The sequence below is a fragment of the Coregonus lavaretus genome (assembly GCF_964263955.1).
Source record: "Coregonus lavaretus genome assembly, chromosome: 18".
In the NCBI taxonomy this organism is placed as follows: Eukaryota; Metazoa; Chordata; class Actinopteri; order Salmoniformes; family Salmonidae; genus Coregonus; species Coregonus lavaretus.
In genome coordinates, this window is record NC_140005.1 from 3,520,289 (window position 1) to 3,543,162 (window position 22,874).

Here is a 22,874-nt window from a genome sequence, read left to right on the forward strand (position 1 = left end):
GTGCCGGTCCCCTCACAGCTCCGTAGGCAAGTACCATGGTCTTGTAGTAGATGCGAGCCTCAACTGGAAGCCAGTGGAGTGTGCGGAGGAGCGGGGTGACATGAGAGAACTTGGGAAGGTCGAACACCAGACGGGCTGCAGCGTTCTGGATACGTTGTAGGGGTTTAATGGCACAGGCAGGGAGCCTTCCTCTAACACTGCCTAGTATAGAGGTCCTGGATGGCAGGAAGCTTGGCCCCAGTGATGTACTGGGCCGTACGCACTATCCTCTGTAGCGCCTTACGGTTGGATGCAGAGCAGTTGCCATACCAGGCGGTGATGCAACCAGTCAGGATGCTCTCGATGGTGCAGCTGTAGAACTTTTTGAGGATCTGAGGACCCATGCCAAATCTTTTCAGTCTCCTGAGGGGGAATAGGCTTTGTCATGCCCTCTTCACGACTGCCTTGGTGTGTTTGGACCATGATAGTTTGTTGGTGATGTGGACACCAAGGAACTCTCGACCTGCTCCACTACAGCCCCGTCGATGTGAATGGGGGCGTGTTCGGCCCTCCTTTTCCTGTAGTCCACGATCATCTCCTTTATCTTGCTGACGTTGAGGGAGAGGTTGTTGTCCTGGCACCACACTGCCAGGTCTCTGACCTCCTCCCTATAGGCTGTCTCATCATTATCGGTGATCAGGCCTACCACCGTTGTGTCATCAGCAAACTTAATGATGGTGTTGGAGTCGTGCTTGGCCACGCAGTCGTGGGTGAACAGGGAGTACAGGAGGGGACTGAGCATGCACCCCTGAGGGGCCCCCGTGTTGAGGATCAGCGTGGCAGATGTGTTGTTACCTACCCTTACCACCTGGGGGCGGCCCGTCAGGAAGTCCAGGATCCAGTTGCAGAGGGAGGTGTTTAGTCCCAGGGTCCTTAGCTTAGTGATGAGCTTTATGGGCAATATGGTGTTGAACACTGAGCTGTAGTCAATGAACAGCGTTCTCACATAGGTGTTCCTTTTGTCCAGGTGGGAAAGGGCAGTGTGGAGTGCGACTGAGATTGCGTCATCTGTGAATCTGTTGGGGCGGTATGCAAATTGGAGTGGGTCTAGGGTTTCTGGGATAATGGTGTTGATGTGAGCCGTGACCAGCCTTTCAAAGCACGTCATGGCTACCGACATGAGTGCTACGGGGCAGTAGTCATTCAGGCAGGTTACCTTAGCGTTCTTGGGCACAGGGACTACGGTGGTCTGCTTGGAACATGTTGGTATTACAGACCAGGGTCAGGGAGAGGTTGAAAAGGTCAGTGAAGACACTGTACCTTCAGTAGGGGGTGTATCTTATCGACGGGGAGCAGCAGGGGGTGTATCTACCTTCAGTAGGGGGTGTATCTTATCGACGGGGAGCAGCAGGGGGTGTATCTACCTTCAGTAGGGGGTGTATCTTATCGACGGGGAGCAGCAGGGGGTGTATCTACCTTCAGTAGGGGGTGTATCTTATCGACGGGGAGCAGCAGGGGGTGTATCTACCTTCAGTAGGGGGTGTATCTTATCGACGGGGAGCAGCAGGGGGTTCCTCCTCTTCCTTTTCTCGATGGCTGACTGGGCGTCGGCTATGGCCCATTTATCTATGGGGTGGGGGAAGGTCTTCTGGACCCGCTCCTGATTGGACAGAGGGAGAGGAAGCGCAAATACTGTTAAATCAGATGTTTTCTTACATTTGGAAGTAGTGTTTAATCAAACTTCACAGTAGCAGATGAAACATGATCCATATTGACAGACCCTTCAACTGTGATGTGTTGATATCAACGGTGATTGACGTGACCACTGTCCAATAGGTACTAGGCAGCGTGTTCAGGTGTGTGTAAGGTAGACCAGTAGGTGAGGCGTCATGGTCAGGGGGCGGAGCCTCACCTCCACGTCCTGCACGGAGCGAGGCTGGGCCACACACAGCATGTTGATGTATATAGTACCCAATAACATATACAGTGCCTTCAGAAATTATTCAGACCCCTTGGCTTATTCCACATGTTGTGTTATTTTGTGTGAATTCAAAATGGATTCAATATATATTTTTTTTATCTCACCCGTCTACACACAATACTCCATAATGACAAAGTGAAAACATGTTTTTTTTTTTTAATGTTAACAAATTTATTGAAACTGAAATACAGAAATATCTATTTACATATGTATATAGTATACAATAACATGTGCAGTGCATTCAGAAAGTATTCAGACCCCTTGACTTCTTCCACATTTTGTTACGTTACAGCCTTATTCTAAAATTGATTAAATTGTTTTTCCCCTCATCAATCTACACACAATACCCCATAATGACAAAGCGAAAACAGGTTTTTATACGTTTTTTGACATTTATTACAAATAGAAAAATGGAAATATCACATTTACATAAGTATTCAGACCCTTTACTCAGTACATTGTTGAAGCACCTTTGGCAGCGATTACAGACATCAAGTCTTCTTGGGTATGACGCTACAAGCTTGGCACACTTGTATTTGGGGAGTTTCTTCCATTCTTCTCTGCAGATCCTCTCAAGCTCTGTCAGGTTGGATGGGGAGCGTCGCTGCACAGCTATTTTCAGAGACTTGTCCTGAAGCCACTCCTGCATTGTCTTGGCTGTGTGCTTAGGGTCGTTGTCCTGTTGGAAGGTGTACGTTCGCCCCAGTCTGAGGTCCTGAGCGCTCTGGAGCAGGTTTTCATCAAGGATCTCTCTGTACTTTGCTCCGTTCATCTTTCCCTCGATCCTGACTAGTCTCTCAGTCCCTGCTGCTGAAAAACATCCCCACAGCATGATGTTGCCACCTCCATGCTTCACCGTAGGGATGGTGCCAGGTTTCCTCCAGACGTGACCCTTGGCATTCAGGCCAAAGAGTTCAATCTTGGTTTAATCAGACCAGAGAATCATGTTTCTCACGGTCTGAGAGTCCTTTAGTCCTTTTGGCAAACTCCAAGCGGGCTGTCATGTGCCTTTTACTGAGGAGTGGCTTCCGTCTGGCCACTCTACCATAAAGGCCTGATTGGTGGAGTGCTGCAGAGATGGTTGTCCTTCTGTAAGGTTATCCCATCTCCACAGAGGAACTCTGGAGCTCTGTCAGAATGACCATCGGGTTTTTGGTCACCTCCCTGACCAAGGCCCTTCTACCCAGATTGCTCAGTTTGAACGGGCGGCCAGCTCTAGAAAGAGTCTTGGTGGTTCCAAACTTCTTCCATTTAATAATGATGGTGTTCTTGGGGACCTTCAATGCTGCAGACATGTTCTGGTACCCTTCCACAGATCTGTGCCTCGACATAATCCTGTCTCGGAGCTCTACAGACAATTCCTTCGACTTCATGGCTTGGTTTTTGTTCTGACATGCACTGTCAACATTAACATTTACATTTACATTTTAGTCATTTAGCAGACGCTCTTATCCAGGAGCGACTTACAGTTAGTGAGTGCATACATTTTCATACTGGCCCCCCGTGGGAAACGAACCCACAACCCTGACGTTGCAAGCACCATGCTCTACCAACTGAGCTACAGGGGACCCACAACTGTGGGACCTTACATAGAAAAAGGAAAAAAGAAAAATCCTATTTTCTTGGTTTTTGCTCTGACATGCACTGTCAACTGTGGGACCTTATATAGACAGGTGTATGTCTTTCCAAATCATGTCCAATCAATTGAATTTACCACAGGTGGACTCCAATCAAGTTGTAGAAACATCTCAAGGATGATCAATGGAAACAGGATGCACCTGAGTTCAATTTCAAGTCTCATAGCAAAGGGTCTGAATACTTATGTAAATAAGGTATTTCTGTTTTCTATTTTTTATAAATTTGCAAAAAAATCTAAAAACCTGTTTTCACTTTGTCATTATGGGGTGTTGTGTGTTGATTGAGAAGGAAACACATTTATTCAATCAGTTTTAGAATAAGGCTGTAACTTCACAAAAGGTGGAAAAAGTGAATGGGTCTGAATACTTTCTGAATGCACTGTATATCACTAATGGTTCAGATGCCTTATCTTTGCCAAACAACAACTGAAGTGCACTTTCCTCTGTTTGTAGATGGACTCCGGCTACGTCACAAATTACACCCTATTCCCTATGTAGTGCACTATCTAGTGAATAGGGTGTCATTTGGGATGCAGCCTCAGATAACTGGTTATTTTCTTGATGTGGATTTTGTAATGCCTTATTTTTAATGGACTGAAATTGATATTGTCTCAGCTCTGTTCTGGGTGTGACCGTAGCTACTAAGCTACAGTGAGGGAAAAAAGTATTTGATCCCCTGCCGATTTTGTACGTTTGCCCACTGACAAAGAAATGATCAGTCTATAATTTTAATGGTAGGTTTATTTGAACAGTGAGAGACAGAATAACAACAAAAAAATCCAGAAAAACGCATGTCAAAAATGTTATAAATTGATTTGCATTTTAATAAGGGAAATAAGTATTTGACCCCCTCTCAATCAGAAAGATTTCTGGCTCCCAGGTGTCTTTTATACAGGTAAAGAGCTGAGATTAGGAGCACACTCTTAAAGGGAGTGCTCCTAATCTCAGCTTGTTACCTGTATAAAAGACACCTGTCCACAGAAGCAATCAATCAATCAGATTAAAAACTGTGTAGATTGCTGTGTACATTTTTTTATTTGATCAATTTTAGAATAAGGCTGTAACGTAACAAAATGTGGAAAAAGTCAAGGGGTCTGAATACTTTCCGAATGCACTGTATTCACACCCGAGTCAATACTTTGTAGAAACACCTTTGGCGGTGATTACAGCTTTGAATCGTCTTGGGTATGTCTGTATCAGCTTTGCACATTTGGATTTGGGGATTTTCTCCCATTCTTCCTTGCAGATTTACTCAAGATCTATTAAATTAGATGTGGAGCAGTGGTGAACAGCAATCTTCAAATCTTTCCACAGATCTTTATTGGGTTTAAAGTCTGGCCTTTGGCTGGGCCACTCAAGGACTTTCACATTCTTGTTCTGAAGCCATTCCATCATTGCTTTGGCTTTATTCTTGGGGTCATTGTCCTGTTGGAACGTAAATCTTCGCCCCCCCAGTCTAAAGTCGTTTGCACTCTGAAGCCGGTTCTCATCAAGGATTTGCCTGTATTTTGCTCCATGCATTGTTCCCTCTATCCTTACCTAGTCTCCCAGTCCCTGTCACTGAAAAGCATCCCCATAGCATGTGGTCCTCTGTAGCTCAATTGGTAGAGCATGGCGCTTGTAACGCCAGGGTAGTGGGTTCGATCCCCGGGACCACCCATACGTAAAAATGCACACATGACTGTGTTGCTTTGGATAAAAGCGTCTGCTAAATGGCATATTATTATTATGATGCTGCCACCACTATGCTCCCCGGTAGAGATGGCGTTAGACTGGTGATGAGCTGTGCCTGGTTTTCTCCAGACATAGCGCTTTTTACATTCAGGCCAAAAGTAACATTTTTGTCTCATCAGACCACAAAATCTTTTGCCTTATGCTCTCAGTCTTTCACATGCCTTTTTGCAAACTCAAGGCGTGCTGTCATGTGCCTTTTTCTCAGGAGTGGTTTCCGTCTGGCCACTCTCCCATGAAGCCCAGATTGGTGAAGTGCTGTGGAGACCGTTGTCCTTCTGGCAGGTTCTCCCATCTCAGCCAAGGAACACTGTAGTTCTGTCAGAGTGATCATTGGGTTCTTGGTCACCTCCCTGGCCAAGGTCCTTCTTGCAGAAGTCTGGGTAGTTCCATAGTTCCCAATGATGGAGACCACTGTGCTCTTGGAAATGTTCAACACTCTAGAAATTGTTTTATACCCAATTTACATTTACATTTTAGTCATTTAGCAGACGCTCTTATCCAGAGCGACTTACAGTTAGTGAGTGCATACATTATTTTTTTATTTTTCATACTGGCCCCCTGTGGGAATTGAACCCACAACCCTGGCGTTGCAAACGCCATGCTCTACCAACTGAGCTACATCCCTGCCGGCCATTCCCTCCCCTACCCTGGACGACGCTGGGCCAATTCTGCGCCGCCCCATGGGTCTCCCGGTCGCGGCCAGCTACGACAGAGCCTGGATTCGAACCAGGATCTCTAGTGGCACAGCTAGCACTGCGATGCAGTGCCTTAGACCGCTGCGCCACTCGGGAGACGCAGTGGCGCATACCCTTCCCCAGATATACAGTACCAGTCAAAAGTTTGGACACACCTACTCATTCAAGGGTTTTTCTTTATTTTTTAAACTATTTTCTACATTGTAGAATAATAGTGAAGACATCAAAACTATGAAATAATACATTTGGAATCATGTAGTAACCAATGTTAAACAAATCAAAATATATTATATATTTGAGATTCTTCAAAGTAGCCACCCTTTGCATTGATGACAGCTTTGCACACTCTTGGCATTCTCTCAACCAGCTTCACCTGGAATGCTTTTCCAACAGTCTTGAAGGAGTTCCCACATATGCTGAGCACTTGTTGGCTGCTTTTCCTTCACTCTGCAGTCCAACTCATCCCAAACCATCTCAATTGGATTGAGGTCAGGTGATTGTGGAGGTCATCTGATGCAGCAGCTTAGTGGGACACATATCTTTAAAGGTGCAATATGCAGACATCGCTCCGCCATTTCCTGGCTGCTAAAATTCTAATAGTTCGCCTAATTTCAGTTTGTACCAGATTGTACCATCTAAACCGCTGTGAAATATATTTTCAATAATCAAAAATATTGTATTTTAAGCTGTTTGAAGCTGGTGTACAAAACCAAAAGTAAAAGACGCAAAAGCGAAACTTAAGAACGGGAAGTGTAGAAATAGCGCAGATAGAACAGATCTACCGCTTCTTAGACTGGCTTTCAATGAGAATGACAGATCTACAACACACATTTCTATGTGAATTTGGTCAGGTCTCCCAAAAAGTTAACATAATGCTGCTTTAAGATATTTTCTAATTTCTCTCCCTCATGAGGAGGGAGGATAATGAAAGTTCACAGAAGTAATTCTTGTTTTCTCTCCCTCATGAGGAGGGAGGATAATGAAAGTTCACAGAAGTAATTCTTGTAGTAAAACTCATTATTCCGTTACCAAATTACCAAAAAATATGTAACGGATTACTGCAACTGGCTACTGAGAAATCATAACAGTCACAAACCACAGTTGGGTCACTTTCTACTGTCCTCCTTCCACTGGTATACTGTTATGTTCAGCTCATAGGGTCTCCTGCTACTGTCCTCCCTTGCACTGGTATACTGTTATGTTCAGCTCATAGGGTCTCCTGCTACTGTCCTCCTTCCACTGGTATACTGTTATGTTCAGCTCATAGGGTCTCCTGTTACTGTCCTCCCTTCCACTGGTATACTGTTATGTTCAGCTCATAGGGTCTCCTGCTACTGTCCTCCTTCCACTGGTATACTGTTATGTTCAGCTCATAGGGTCTCCTGCTACTGTCCTCCCTTCCACTGGTATACTGTTATGTTCAGCTCATAGGGTCTCCTGCTACTGTCCTCCCTTCCACTGGTATACTGTTATGTTCAGCTCATAGGGTCTCCTGCTACTGTCCTCCTTCCACTGGTATACTGTTATGTTCAGCTCATAGGGTCTCCTGCTACTGTCCTCCTTCCACTGGTATACTGTTATGTTCAGCTCATAGGGTCTCCTGCTACTGTCCTCCCTTCCACTGGTATACTGTTATGTTCAGCTCATAGGGTCTCCTGCTACTGTCCTCCCTTCCACTGGTATACTGTTATGTTCAGCTCATAGGGTCTCCTGCTACTGTCCTCCCTTCCACTGGTATACTGTTATGTTCAGCTCATAGGGTCTCCTGCTACTGTCCTCCCTTCCACTGGTATACTGTTATGTTCAGCTCATAGGGTCTCCTGCTACTGTCCTCCTTCCACTGGTATCCTGTTATGTTCAGCTCATAGGGTCTCCTGCTACTGTCCTCCCTTCCACTGGTATACTGTTATGTTCAGCTCATAGGGTCTCCTGCTACTGTCCTCCCTTCCACTGACATACTGTTATGTTCAGCTCATAGGGTCTCCTGCTACTGTCCTCCTTCCACTGGTATCCTGTTATGTTCAGCTCATAGGGTCTCCTGCTACTGTCCTCCCTTCCACTGGTATACTGTTATGTTCAGCTCATAGGGTCTCCTGCTACTGTCCTCCTTCCACTGGTATACTGTTATGTTCAGCTCATAGGGTCTCCTGCTACTGTCCTCCCTTCCACTGGTATACTGTTATGTTCAGCTCATAGGGTCTCCTGCTACTGTCCTCCTTCCACTGGTATACTGTTATGTTCAGCTCATAGGGTCTCCTGCTACTGTCCTCCTTCCACTGGTATACTGTTATGTTCAGCTCATAGGGTCTCCTGCTACTGTCCTCCCTTCCACTGGTATACTGTTATGTTCAGCTCATAGGGTCTCCTGCTACTGTCCTCCCTTCCACTGGTATACTGTTATGTTCAGCTCATAGGGTCTCCTGCTACTGTCCTCCCTTCCACTGGTATACTGTTATGTTCAGCTCATAGGGTCTCCTGCTACTGTCCTCCTTCCACTGGTATACTGTTATGTTCAGCTCATAGGGTCTCCTGCTACTGTCCTCCTTCCACTGGTATACTGTTATGTTCAGCTCATAGGGTCTCCTGCTACTGTCCTCCCTTCCGCTGGCATACTGTTATGTTCAGCTCATAGGGTCTCCTGCTACTGTCCTCCCTTCCACTGGTATACTGTTATGTTCAGCTCATAGGGTCTCCTGCTACTGTCCTCCTTCCACTGGTATACTGTTATGTTCAGCTCATAGGGTCTCCTGCTACTGTCCTCCCTTCCACTGGCATACTGTTATGTTCAGCTCATAACTGTTTTCTTTGTCTTTCTGTTGTCTGGTGGTCAAACCAAGAGTGTTACAACAGTCTGAATCTGGACAACCTCCTCTCTCTGTCGCTCCTGCTGTCTCTCTCTCTCTCCTGGCTCTTACTGTCACCTACCCATGAGCCTCTCTTTCCATTTACTGTAACCGGCACCCACTGAGCACCGACCGACAACGGACGTCCATGGACGTTGAAAATTAGTTTAAATTTGGTCAGTCCACCCTGGCCTAGATGTTAATTTGATTTGACCAAATCTGAACCTATCATAGACGTATGTTTCACAAATTTGGACAGTAGAGTATAATACACTACAGTTGAGTCCAATACAGTAGTACAATACTGTACAGTACAGAAAAGTACTGTATACTATTGTACTCTACTTTACTGTACTCTATTGTACTATGAAACAAAGAAGAAACTGTACTATGAAACAAAGATGAATTATAGTAAAACGCTTTGGAGCACCTTAAAGGGATCCTTCAAAACGCTTTGGAGCACCTTAAAGGGATCCTTCCAGATTTTGGCAATTAGGCCCTGTATCTACTTCCCCAGAGTCAGATGAACTCTTGGATACCATTTGTGTGTCCAGCAGTAGCTGTGCGTGGGTAAAATCACCGGGGAAGCCAAGCGGATCAGAATCAGCGTTATAATCATTGGGAAGTCCAAATCCCTATCTCCATCCACGGCTAATTTAGGAAAGGGCAACGAGACGCAACAATTCAAGTTTTTCTGTCAATGATGTATGCTCTCAATGGGATTTGATTGGAGTGACGCCAAATCCAAGATGGCTTCCCTTAACACTTTTTTTTTGTTGGTGCGGCAGTGTCACGTATAAGCCGGGAGTCAGGAAGCAAGTGCAGAAGGTGAGTTTAATAATGAAAAATGCAGATAAACAAAACATGAGAAGCGTACAGAACGTGAATGAAAACAAACCAATACTGCCTGATGACTGAGGCTACTGAGGGCTAAATAAAGGGAAGGTGATGAAGTCCAGGTGTGCGTAATGATGGCTAACAGGTGTGCGTACTGATAGGGGGCAGGTGTGCGTAATGATGGTTGCCAGGACCGGTTGTTAGTAGACCGGCCAGGAGGACGGCCCCGAGAGAAAGTAGTGGGCCGGTCTGAACGGCGTAGATGAAAATCCAGGACGATGTAGGGGTCCAGGATATCGGCCGCCGGGACCCAACAGCGCTCCTCTGGACTGTACCCCTCCCAGTCCACCAGGTACTGAAGCCGGCCCCCACGACGTCGAGAGTCCAGTAGGGACCTGACGGCATAGGCAGGGATCCCATCGATGTCCAGGGGAGGCGGAGGGGTGTTGCTGGGGACGGCATCAGCCAGGGGACCAGGAACCGCCGGCCTGAGGAGGGAAACATGAAAAGAGGGTGAGATCCGGTAGTTGGTGGGGAGTTGTAAACGGTATGTTACCTCGTTGACCCTCCGGAGGACCTTGAAGGGCCCCACAAACCGGGGGCTCAGCTTCCGGCAGGGCAGGTGGAGCGGGAGGTTCCTGGTGGAGAGCCAGACGCAATCACTAGGATGGAACACGGGAGCCTCACTGTGGTGGCGATCCGCCTGCTCCTTCTGGCAGCGGAAGGTGCGCTGGAGCCTCATGTGGGCAGCGTTCCAAACCTCCTCTTCGCACCGAAACCACAACGTGGTTTCCATACCCACGACGTGATTTGGGGGCCACGGACGGAGACGATGTCCTCCGGAAGGCCATAGTGCCTGAAGACCTGCTGGAACAGTGCCTCAGCGACTGGAGAGCGGTAGGGAGACCAGAGAGAGGGATCTAAACAGCAGGATTTAGAGAATCCGTCCACAACAACCATAATAGTGGTGAAACCATCAGACGGTGGGAGATCAGTAACGAAATCTATGGACAGATGGGACCAAGGCCGCTGAGGCACGGGAAGGAGTTTCCCTGCTGGAGCGTCCCGGGGAGGTTGTTTGTGCACATACGGAGCATGAATTGACATCGTGGGCAACGTCCTGTGCCAAGGTGGGTCACCAGTACTTTGCGGAGATGGATTGAATGATGCGGGTGATACCTGGGCGTCCAGCGGCGAGGGATGTGTGTGCCCAGGTCAACAGCCGATCCCTTACCCCCGTGGGGACGTAGATGCGCTCAGGAGGGCAGGTAGCAGGAGCGGGTTCCCTCTCCAGAGCCTGGCGGATGTCCACATCTACCTCGCAAAACACGGGCCCAACGATACGGGAGGACGGAATGATGGGCTGGAGGGCACTCACAGGATTCTCGACCGACGTGGAACCACAAGGTAAGGGAAAGCAGGTCTTCCTGCATCCCGGTGCCCAGGCTGTGATTTCCATCCTCGACCAGGATATGGTGGCGTTATGACGTTGGAGCCACGGGAACGGGTGCAGTGATGATGAGGAAGCAAAGGCTTTCTTGGTGCAACGGTCCCATGGTGAGGGTGAGTGGTGCTGTGATGTGCGTGATAGAGCCGGATCCTAATGGTCGATTATCCAGGGCTTGGATCAGAAAAGGAGAGCGGGTATGAGGTGATGTTCAGGGAGGAGACGAGGGTCTGGTCGATGAAATTCCCAGCGGCACCGGAGTCCACTAGAGCAGTAGAGACAACACCTGAGGGACAGCCAGCCAGTGAAATAGGAAACCAGGAAGGGTTTGGTGGAAAACGATGAAGGAGGAATACTCACGCCTACCCTGGGAGACGGAGCCAGCCATCACAGGGCCGTCCCCTCTGCCCTAGTGGACCTCGGGCTGGAGCTGGTGCCCTCCCTGGCTGCAATAGGAACATTGCCCCAGCTGTCTCCGGCGACACCCCTCTGCCGTGGAGAGGTGTGTGACCCCTATCTCCATGGGTTCAGGCTTTGCCTCAGGACAGCCAAAGGAGGAGGGCAAGGGGCGAAGGAGGTGCCGGCGCTCCTGAAGGAGGTTGTCCAGACGGATGGCCATCGCGATGAGCGCGTCCAAGGAAAGGTTGTTGTCCCCGGCACACCAATTCCATCTGGACGTCCTCGCATAGTCCTCTACGGAATAGGGTGCAGAGCGCCGGTTCGTTCCATCCGCTGGAGGCTGCCACGCTCCGGAAGGTGAGGGCGTACTCCGTTCTGGGTCCACCCCAGTGTTGAAATAGTCGCTCACCTCCCTCTCTGCCCTCCGGTGGATGGTCGAAGACCACCCTAAACAGAACCATGAACCTCTCGTAGGAACTCAGCTCCTCCTCTCCTCTCTCTCAGACGGCTGTAGCCCACACCGACGCCCGCCTGGTCAGTAAGGACTGTGGCAACCTTGGACCTCTCGGTGGTGGGGGCTCCCGTTTGATGGGCGAAAAAGAGGGAGCACTGGAGTAGGAAGCCACGGCATTTGGATGGAGTCCCGTCATACTTGTCCGGGAGGGACAATCGGGCAGTTTATAGTCAGCTCGCTCAGTTTAGCTTAACGCAGATTGGCTAATTTTGTATACTTTTTTTTGTCAAGGGAGGCCAGATACTCGCTGGCTTCCCTTGCCTTCAATGCTACGGGCAGCAACAATGTCAAACTCGTTTGGACCAGACAGCATCAGATAGATTGCCTACACGTAGAGAGACAGAGGGGCGCCGTTTCACTCACTCGGATGCCTTCTACTGTGCGATACGTACAGCCTCTTGCGAATTGAAGGAAAATGACAAAACACAGAGAGACGAAAGATAAATAATTGTATTTCATTTTTATTGATCAATTTTTATTGGGATGCCTGGTTTCCCTTGGCAACCATGAATACACGCCACTGGTGTCCAGTATAAAATAAGTTATAGGTAGTTTTGTGAGACAATGGTAACGCATTGCGCTAACCTAGTTAGCAACTGCGCTAGCGCTAGTTAGCAACTTCCTTCAAACTGCACGCAGAGACATAAACATGGTATCCACAAGTTCATCTGACTCTGGGGAAGTAGATAAAGGGCTTCATTGCCAAAATCCCGAAGGATCCCTTTAAGGCGCTCCAAAGCTTTTTACTATAATTCCTCATTGCCAACATCCAGAAGGATCCCTTTAAGGCGCTCCAAAGCTTTTTACTATAATTCCTCATTGCAAAAATCCCAAAGTATCCCTTTAAATTAAATTGTGTTTGACCAGATACATTGCTATTTAACAGTAAACAAATTAACAACTGACTTTCAGCACGCTTATAGGGAAGGGCACTCAACATGTACGGCACTTACACAAATGACTGATGATTGGCTGATAGAAATTGATAATAAGAAGCTTGTGGGAGCTGTTTTGTTGGACTTCAGTAAGGCTTTTGACATTATTGATCATAATCTGCTGCTAGAAAAACATGTGCTATGGCTTTACATCCCCTGCTATATTGTGCATCGAGAGTTACCTGTCTAACAGAACACAGAGGGTGTTCTTTAATGGAAGCCTCTCCAACAATCCAGGTCGAGTCGGGCATTCCCCAGGGCAGTTGTCTAGGCCCCTTACTTTTTTCAATCTTTACTAATGACCTGTCCCTGGCACTGACTATATTTGCTGATGACTCAACATTATACATGTCAGCTACCACAGCACGTTAAATCATTGCAACACTTAACAAAGAGCTGCAGTCAGTTTCAGAATGGGAGGGAACATTGGTGGCAAGTAATAAGCTAGTACTAAATATTTCAAAAACTAAAAGCATTGTATTTGGGACAAATCATTCACTAAACCCCAACTAAATCTTGTAATGAATAATGTGAATAACGTGGAAATTGGGGAGTTGGGGAGACTAAACTGCTTGGTGTAACCCTGAATTGTAAACTGTCATGGTCGAAATATATTGATGCAACGGTAGCTAAGATGAGGATATGTCTGTCCGTAATTAAGTGCAGCTTGCTTTCTTGACATTGCTATCAACAAAACAAGTCCTACAGGCTCTAGTTTTGTCACACCTGGACTACTGCCAAGTCATTTCCTCAATGAAGGACATAGACAACTGACAGTTGGCCCAGAAACAGAGCAGCACGGCCGGCCCCTTAAAACGTACACGGAGAGCTAACATCAATAACACGCATGTCAATCTCTCCTGGCTCAAAGTAGAGGAGAGATTGACATGCATCACTACTTGTCTTTGTGAGAGGTATTGACATGTTGAAAAGCACCGAACTAGCACACAGCTTGGATACTCATGCATAGCCCACAAAACATACCACCAAGGGTCTCTTCACAGTCACCAAGTCCAGAACAGACTCCGGGAAATGTACAGTGGCTACACAGAGCCATGACTACATGGAACTCTATCCCACACCAGGTAACTGATGCAAGCAGTAGAAACAACATAAGACTACACCTTATGGAACAACGCGGACTGTGAAGAAACACACAAACACATATGATTATGTTCGTTTTGATGTTTTCACTATTATTCTACAATGCAAACTGGCTCTAACCAGAATAAAAAGAGAAGTGGGAGGCCCCCGTGCACAACTGAGCAAGAGGACAAATACATTAGTGTCTAGTTTGAGAAACAACAACTCTGTCCAGTGTCTGTGTTCTTTTGCCCATCTTAATCTTTTCTTTTTATTGGCCAGTCTGAGATATGGCTTTTTCTTTGCAATTCTGCCTAGAAGGTCAGCATCCCGGAGTCGCCTCTTCACTGTTGACGTTGAGACTGGTGTTTTGCGGGTACTATTCAATGAAGCTGCCAGTTGAGGACCTGTGAGGCATCTGTTTCTCAAACTAGACACTAATGTATTTGTCCTCTTGCTCAGTTGTGCACCGGGGCCTCCCACTCCTCTTTCTATTCTGGTTAGAGACAGTTTGCGCTGTTCTGTGAAGGGAGTAGTACACAGCGTTGTACGAGATCTTCAGTTTCTTGGCAATTTCTTCAGCCTTCATTTCTCAGAACAAGAATAGACTGACGAGTTTCAGAAGAAAGTTCTTTGTTTCTGGCCATTTTGAGCCTGTAATCGAACCCACAATTGCTGATGCTCCAGATACTGAACTAGTCTCAAGAAGGCCAGTTATATTGCTTATTTAAATCAGCACAATGGTTTTCAGCTGTGCTAACATAATTGCAAAAGGGTTTTCTAATGATCAATTAGCCTTTTAAAATGATAAACTTGGATTAGCAAACACAACGTGCCATTGGAACACAGGACTGATGGTTGCTGATAATGGGCCTCTGTACGCCCATCAAGATATTCCACAAAAAATCAGCCGTTTTCAGCTACAATAGCCATTTACAACATTAACAATGACTACACTGTATTTCTGATCAATTTGATGTTATTTTAAATGGACAAAAATATTGCTTTTCTTTCGAAAACAAGGACATTTCTAAGTGACCCCAAACTTTTGAACGGTAGTGTATGTAGTGGTGTAATAATGTTATATGATTTACTGTATGATTTTTTTGTTTTTTGTGTGATGTGTCTTAATGTGTTTGGAAGAGTGGGGATCCCTAATAAATACTGTACTGAACTCTACTCTACTCTACTGTATTGTACTGCACTGTACTCTTTTGCGCTGTGATATCCAAACTTGTGAAACTTGAGGAGAATGACATTCATATCCATAATGATGCATTTCTGTGCAGTACAGATCAGGGACCCATGATGTAATTCCGTTACCGTAATGCCGTTACAGGGTGTAAATCCACTTCACTTACTGTAGTTCAATAACCAAATAGCTGACACCCCATTCTTTCTGCAGACATCTTTGAATCTTAATTCAGGGCAGATATTTAAGAGTTTCTGGAACACGTGGTCGCATAAAAACATGAGGGAGATTTTACCGTAATTCCGTTACCAAAGTTTGCATCTGCACAGTTCTTTCACAAAAGTAGTTTTTGTAAATTCTTCGGTGGAAATTGTTAAAAGTAGTCCCGATTTGATAAACTTTGAAATCAATGTTTTTTGTTTGGCATACATGTTAAAGTGACAAAACGGAGTCAAAGCGTAATTCCGTTACCGTGGAATTGCCCAAATACTTTCAATTAAGGCCTTGTTAGTAGTTTGAAACACTTTCAGTTGAGGCCTTGCTGGTACTTAGAAATACTTTCAGTTGAGGCCTTGCTGGTCTTAGAACACTTTCAGTTGAGGCCTTGCTGGTACTTAGAAATACTTTCAGTTGAGGCGTTGCTGGTACTTAGAAGCACTTTCAGTTGAGGCGTTGCTGGTACTTAGAAATACTTTCAGTTGAGGCGTTGCTGGTACTTAGAAGCACTTTCAGTTGAGGCATTGCTGGTACTTAGAAGCACTTTCAGTTGAGGCATTACTGGTACTTAGAAATACTTTCAGTTGAGGCATTGCTGGTACTTAGAACTAATGATCAGGTATCCTCACCTCCACGTCCTGTACAGAGCGGGGCTGGGCCACACACAGCATGTTGAGCAGCTGCAGGATGAGCTCCTCGATGTGCTGCAGAGCTCCCTCCTTGGCCGACAGGTTGGGGTGCACCTGCAGCTGCACCTGGAAGAGACACAGAGGGACGATGGGACAAATGTCAGAGAGATGCCAGATACATGACATCATGGTGAAGTGACATTAAAACTGCCTGCAATACTCCGGAGATTAGCCCAAGTGTTTTTTTTTTGTTTTTTTTTGATACAATGTTTAGAAGTGAAGCCCCATGCCTCGTGGGTTTGGGCTATTTCTGACAGCCTGCATTTCTTTACACAACAGTGGCCATGGAGGTGGAAACAGTGAAAATTGGAATGTTTTGGAGAGAGGAGAGGAGAGGAGAGGAGAGGAGAGGAGAGGAGAGGAGAGAAGGGAGGAGTGAGAAGAGGAGAGAAGGGAGGAGAGGAAGAGAGGAGAGAGAGGAGAGATGAGATGAGATGATGAGAGGAGAGGAGAGGAAGAGGAAGAGGAGAGAGGAAGAGAAAAGAGAGGTGTGGTTTGTTACAGTGAGAGGAGGAGAGGTGTGGTTTGTTAGGGTGAGAGGAGGAGCGAGGTTTGGTTTGCTAGGGTGAGAGGGGGAGAGAAGAGGGGCTTGGTTTGAAAACAAAGCGAGAGGAGGAGAGAAGAGAGGTGTGGTTTATAAAGAGGCGAGAGGAGGGGTGTGGTTTGTTAGGGTGAGAGGAGGGGTGTGGTGTGTGTGATCTGTCAGGTGTATGTATGGGCGGAAACTGACTCCTCCCTCTGTCTACTCGTCAGGAGGGGGTGTGGCCTATCACTGGAACGCTGTCTGTCCAGACAACTATTATGGGACTGGCAGTCTGCTACACACAGCTGAGAGCAAGAGAAAGAGAGAGACATAGCCGGCCGCGACCGGGAGACCCATGGGGCGGCGCACAATTGGCCCAGCGTCGTCCAGGGTAGGGGAGGGAATGGCCGGCAGGGATGTAGCTCAGTTGGTAGAGCATGGCATTTGCAACGCCAGGGTTGTGGGTTCGATTCCAGTATAAAAAAATTAAAATGTATGCACTCACTAACTGTAAGTGGCTCTGGATAAGAGCGTCTGCTAAATGACTAAAATTTAAAATGTATAATGTCAGAGAGAGTAAGAGAGAGAGTGTGATAGATAGAGTGAGTGAGTGTGTGTGAGAGAGAGACAGACAGTGCGAGAAAGTGTGGGAAAACATTTACTGAACCATAGATTAAACTAAAATCTCTACGGACAAATCCATCGCTTCATCTCTTAGTGATAGTTACCAGGCAGAAATCCTTCTCATTGCTACATACACTATTACTACAAGCTAGGCCTAACTGCTAAAACAACCATGCTCACATTTTGCTAATCTGTTTTGATCTGTCAAACCTCCAACTGACGGTCATCAACAAAAAACTATTCTGACTAAGCAGAGACTATAAATATAAACTATATGCCTGAATGGAAAACCAAAGCAGAAGCTGATGAATACTTTCAGTGAGCTCAGCCTCCAGGACGTTCCCCTCCTTGGCCTCCAGGGCGTTCCCCTCCTCAGCCTCCAGGGCGTTCCCCTCCTCAGCCTGGCTCCGGCTCTACAGGCCGTTAGTTAGTTTCATTAACCCTAGAGGCCGTTATTTTCATTAACCCTAGAGGCCGTTATTTTCATTAACCCTACAGGCCGTTAGAGAAAACACTTGTTGGTTGATTAAACTATCTGTTAGGGCAGTGGTCACCAACCGGTCGATCGTGATCGTGATCGATCACCAAGCACTTCTGTAAAAAAACAACAACGATAAAGCCTTCCGTTCCTATTTTATTAAGGTAGAACAGCCTACCCGGCATGCCCAGAGAGAAAATAAAGTGCACCTATAGCCCTACCACTGGCCAATCAGATAGCTCAAATCATCGTGTCTGCACAGTTTCCTCGAGCCATAGACCGTTAAAAATAAACCTCGAAGGCACAGCAAAGTTTATACTGTGAGAATTCAAAACTTTGCAATGGATGAGTATAGCAAAGTGTTCTTGTAATATGTTAGCCCACTGAGGCAGGGATGCGGGTAGAAGAACAATGTTTATCAGATGCCATGGGTCAAGTGCAAGTACAGATGATCAAGAAATGTCAGAGTTCTCTTGATGGCTTTGTTTAGATCCTGTGGGTCCATGCATACCCGTATTTTGTTTGGCTTCACGATTGTCACCAAGCTGTTTACCCATTCAGTAGGCTCAGTCTGCCTGACGCCGACGCCCATGTTTCCCATGCGGTTCAGTTCCTTTTTAAGTGTATCCTTTTAGTGCTAAAGGCACAGCACTGGGCGAGTGAACCACTGGTGTGACTTCTGGGTCTATTTGTATGTGATGAACTCCTGGAACACGTCCAAGTCCTGTGAATAAATCTTCATATTCACTCAAAATGTCAGTCTCTGTCCTTTGTTCAAGCTTGAATATTCTCTGTATTAATAATAATAATAATAATAATAATATGCCATTTAGCAGACGCTTTTATCCAAAGCGACTTACAGTCATGCGTGCATAAAAAATTTTATGGGTGGTCCCGGGGATCGAACCCACTACCTTGGCGTTACAAGCGACGGGCTCTACCAGTTGAGCTACAGAGGACCATTTGCAGTGGTGTAAAGTACTTAAGTAGTACTTTAAAGTATTTTTACTTAGGTAGTTTTTTGGGGGTATCTGTACTTTACTATTTATATTTTTGACAACTTTTACTTTTACTTCACTACATTCCTAAAGAAAATTTTGTAGTTTTTACTCCATACATTTTTCCTGACACCCAAAAGTACTCATTACTTTTCGACTGCTTAGCTGAACAGGGAAATTGAGAAATTCACGCACTTATCAAGATAACACGTGGTCATCCCTACTGCCTATGTTCTGGCGGACTCACTAAACACAAATGCATCTTTTTTAAATAATGTCTGAGTGTTGGAGGGTGACCCTGGCTATCCGTACATTTTAAAAACAAGAAAATGGTGCCATCTGGTTTGCTTTATATTTTTTTACTTTTACTTTTGATACTTAAATATATTTTACCAAATACTTTTAGAGTTTTACTCAAGTAGTAATTTACTGGGTGACTTTCACTTTTACTTGAGTAACTTTCGATTAAGGTATCTATACTTTTACTCAAGTATGACAATTGGGTACTTTTTCCACCACTGCCTATCTGCATACAAGCTGATCTTCCAAGTATTGCAGGGGCATCTTGTTCTATCACTTGAAATTCCAGTTCAAACACTTCCTCTTTGTATTGTACACGGTCCCGTGTAGCTCAGTTGGTAGACCATGGCGCTTGCAACGCCAGGATTGTGGGTTCAATTCCCACGGGGGGCCACTATGAAAAATGTATGCACTCACTAACTGTATGTCGCTCTGGATAAGAGCGTCTGCTAAATGACTAAAATGTAAAATGTAAATGTATTGACATTTGAGTGTTTTTTTTTGCCTTTTGGCTCCATCTGGTGGCCAACATATGTCACTAGCTTGCAGTTGGATTTTTGCATGGAATCGCCCTTCACTTTCACAGTTTTCAAGTCTCTCACGGACAAGACATTACACTCAGCTCCTGTATCCAGCTTAACAGTACGTTTCTGGTTGTTTATTTTCAGTGTTTCCGTCCACTGCTCTCTCTCAGTATTTTTCTCATTGATATTCACTAGCTGAGCTACACATTGCACTTCACTCTGTTTCACTTCAATTGTCCCAATGAACATGTCCTCATTTCCTGCTGTCACCTCCCTGTCAATGCCGTGAATCCTCCGGGTTTTCTGTCCGTGTGCGTGAGGAGCACATTCTGGCGTAATTCTTTTTTCTGTGACATGCTTTGCATATCTGACCGTATGCTGGACACTTTTTTGGTTCATGTTTGTACCCACAACGTGAGCATTCTCCCTGCGACCTGTCTTTTACTAGCTGGGCACGGTCTTTGTCTTTTTTTTGTTTTCTTTTGCTTATGTACCTTGTGAACCTCGACTTCATCACTAAGTATTTTCAGCTGGCTCTGGCTCACTTCACTAGCACGGCAAACGTCTATTGCTCTAGCTAGCAGGAGATCTGGTTCTCGGAGTAATCTGCCTCGCACTTGGTCATTGGTGATTCCACACACAATTCTGTCCAGTATCAGTGACTCGGTAAGTTGTTGAAACTCACGGTCTTTTGCTTTATTTTTTTAGATCAGAAACATAAGCATCAAATTGACTCTGTTTGTCCTTGCACTCTCGTAAAAAAGATATTCCTCAGGTGCGTCAGATATTTTCTTGGCTCACAGTACGTTCGGAAAAGCTCTTTCAATACATCCAAGTCATCTACGTCATCGTCAAAATCAAAAAGGTATGGAATACCTTGATTGCATCATCTCCGGCTACGTGCAGGAAGGTGGCACATTTCACTTTTTCTGATTTCTTGGGAGATGCCGCTGGCGATGATATAAAAGGTTTAATCTCTGGATCCACACTCTCCAATTTTCGGCTAGATTTCCATCTAGGTTCGGAGTAGTTGGTTCTCATTTGTTTCATGTTTCGGAATGTTGGTCCTCTGTAGCTCAATTGGTAGAGCACGGCGCTTGTAACGCCCAGGGTAGTGGGTTCCATCCCCGGGACCACCCATACGTAAAACATGTATGCGCACATGACTGTAAGTCGCTTTGGATAAAAGCGTCTGCTAAATGGCATATTATTATTATTACTTTTTGACTTCTGACACCATGTAATCTATTAGCACCACAGACTGTCCAGGAGTTGGCGGATGCTTTAGATCTAGGATGTGTTATTTTAGTGTTCCCTTTATTTTTTTTGAGCAGTGTATTCGCACACTGAGGCAGGGGATGCGGGTAGAAGAACAATGTTTATCAGATGTCAAGCGCAAGTACAGATGATCACATGTAGTAATTAGTAACAGCGCCACCCTCAGGTAAGTTCATGTACATACATGACAGTTCTGATAAGCTTGCGTTGTTATTATTAGCGGCTTGTGTCTTTTTGTTTTTAATATCGAGGAATATTTCACTTTCTCTGGTCATAGGAGTAACAACATGAATTGGTGCATGAGGCAGAAATAATGCACTGCGACTTTAGGTTTCGCCATCAGCTGGACCGTGCCCCCATTTCTCAGCAGAGGGACGGTGAGAGGCAGCAGATGAAGGCCATCAGTCCAGTAAAAAAAAGAAGAAAAAAAAGAAGCAAATTATTATGTTCACTCAGCTGGGCCTGACAAGTAATACAACAAATGATCTATTACCAGTGTGATCATAAACCCATTTTTAAAAAATATATATAAATTTCAAAATGGTCTGAGAAGAATATCATTGGCAGGGTAATTCAAGCATAGCCAATATGCGATGAGCCTATAGCCTACTGCACAAACCTCATTGCTACAGAACTGTTGCTAATTGGTTTTTAAGTCATGTTTAAAATAAAATCTGAGCGGTAGATCAAAGGTTGCGGGTATGATTCCCGCTGAGGCCACCTGTACGAAAATATACAGTGCATTCAGAAAGTATTCAGACCCCTTGACTTTTTCCACATTTTGTTACGTTACAGCATTATTCTAAAATTTATTATATTGTTTTTTCCCCCTCATCAATCTACATACAATATCCCATTATGACAAAGCAAAAACAGGATTTTAGAAATGTTTGCAAATGTATTAAAAATTAAAAACAGAAATATCACATTTACATAAGTATTCAGACCCTTCACTCAGTACATTGTTGAAGCACCTTTGGCAGCGATTACAGCCTCGAGTCTTCTTGGGTATGACGCTACAAGCTTGGCACACCTGTATTTGGGAAGTTTCACCCATTCTTCTCTGCAGATCCTCTCAAGCTCTGTCAGGTTGGATGGGGAGCGTTGCTGCACAGCTATTTTCATGTCTCTCCAGAGATGTTCGATCAGGTTCAAGTCCGGGACATTCACGGGCTATGAATACTTTCCGAATGCACTGTATGCATGCATTACTGTAAGTCGCTTTGGATTGAAGTGTCTGCGAGTTTCCCGAATTAACTCTAAAGATATCTAGATATCTCTTATCGTTTAACAGTCATTTATTAATAATGTACCATATCAGTCTCATTCTGAAAGTCGTAGGCTCTTTAAGTCTGCACGAACCCGGGTCTTACTGATCATTCCGTCCCACACAAATCGATTTAATTATTTATTTACTAACTAACTAACTAACTTATTTACTAACTAATTAAAATTATAACACAAGACACAAACACGGTATAGGTAGGAATTAGAAACTTAACACAATGAAAACGGGTCCCTAGCGGATTAACACAATATGACACTTGTTACAAAAGATGGCCAGTTAAAAAGAGAGAGAGAGAAAACACTTGGATACACATGGACCTAAACTCACAGTAATCCTAATACTTTGCCCCGAACTGCCGCCCGTTTGGGAAGAAAAGCAATTCATGTATTTACGTGTTGGAGGTCTTCGTCGTGTGTCTCTGTTGGACCCTGGCATCGTGAGAAGGGGTCGATTCGGGCCTTCTCTTTCGGATGGCTTTTTAGATGTAAGGCTCAGATTGTCCACAAGAGGTTACAATGTCCTTCTTCTTAGTTATCTGTTTACTTTCACTCGTTCTGGAAGTGGTCTTCTGAGGACGGCTGTCTTGTCGATGATCCCCTGTGGCGTGATGAGAGCAGTGTAGTAGACGATGGTTTGAAGAGAGTAACAGGATGGTCCCACTTAAATTCACCTTCTTAGAT

The 22,874-nt window shown here is 45.4% G+C and overlaps 1 protein-coding gene across 1 annotated transcript in view; it reads right to left on the reverse strand.

Moving 5' to 3' along the window:
- The window catches only part of LOC311145289 (son of sevenless homolog 2-like), a gene marked incomplete at its 3' end in the record, with an annotated part of 88,396 nt that overhangs the window by 14,886 nt on the left and 50,636 nt on the right, over positions 1-22,874 (reverse strand). Inside the window, exons 2-3 of the mRNA XM_084181523.1 lie at positions 16,122-16,247; positions 1,508-1,639 (exon numbers count right to left, since the gene is read on the reverse strand). Coding sequence (XP_084037649.1) covers positions 1,508-1,639; positions 16,122-16,247 — 258 coding nt within the window. The remainder of the gene's footprint in view (positions 1-1,507; positions 1,640-16,121; positions 16,248-22,874) is intronic.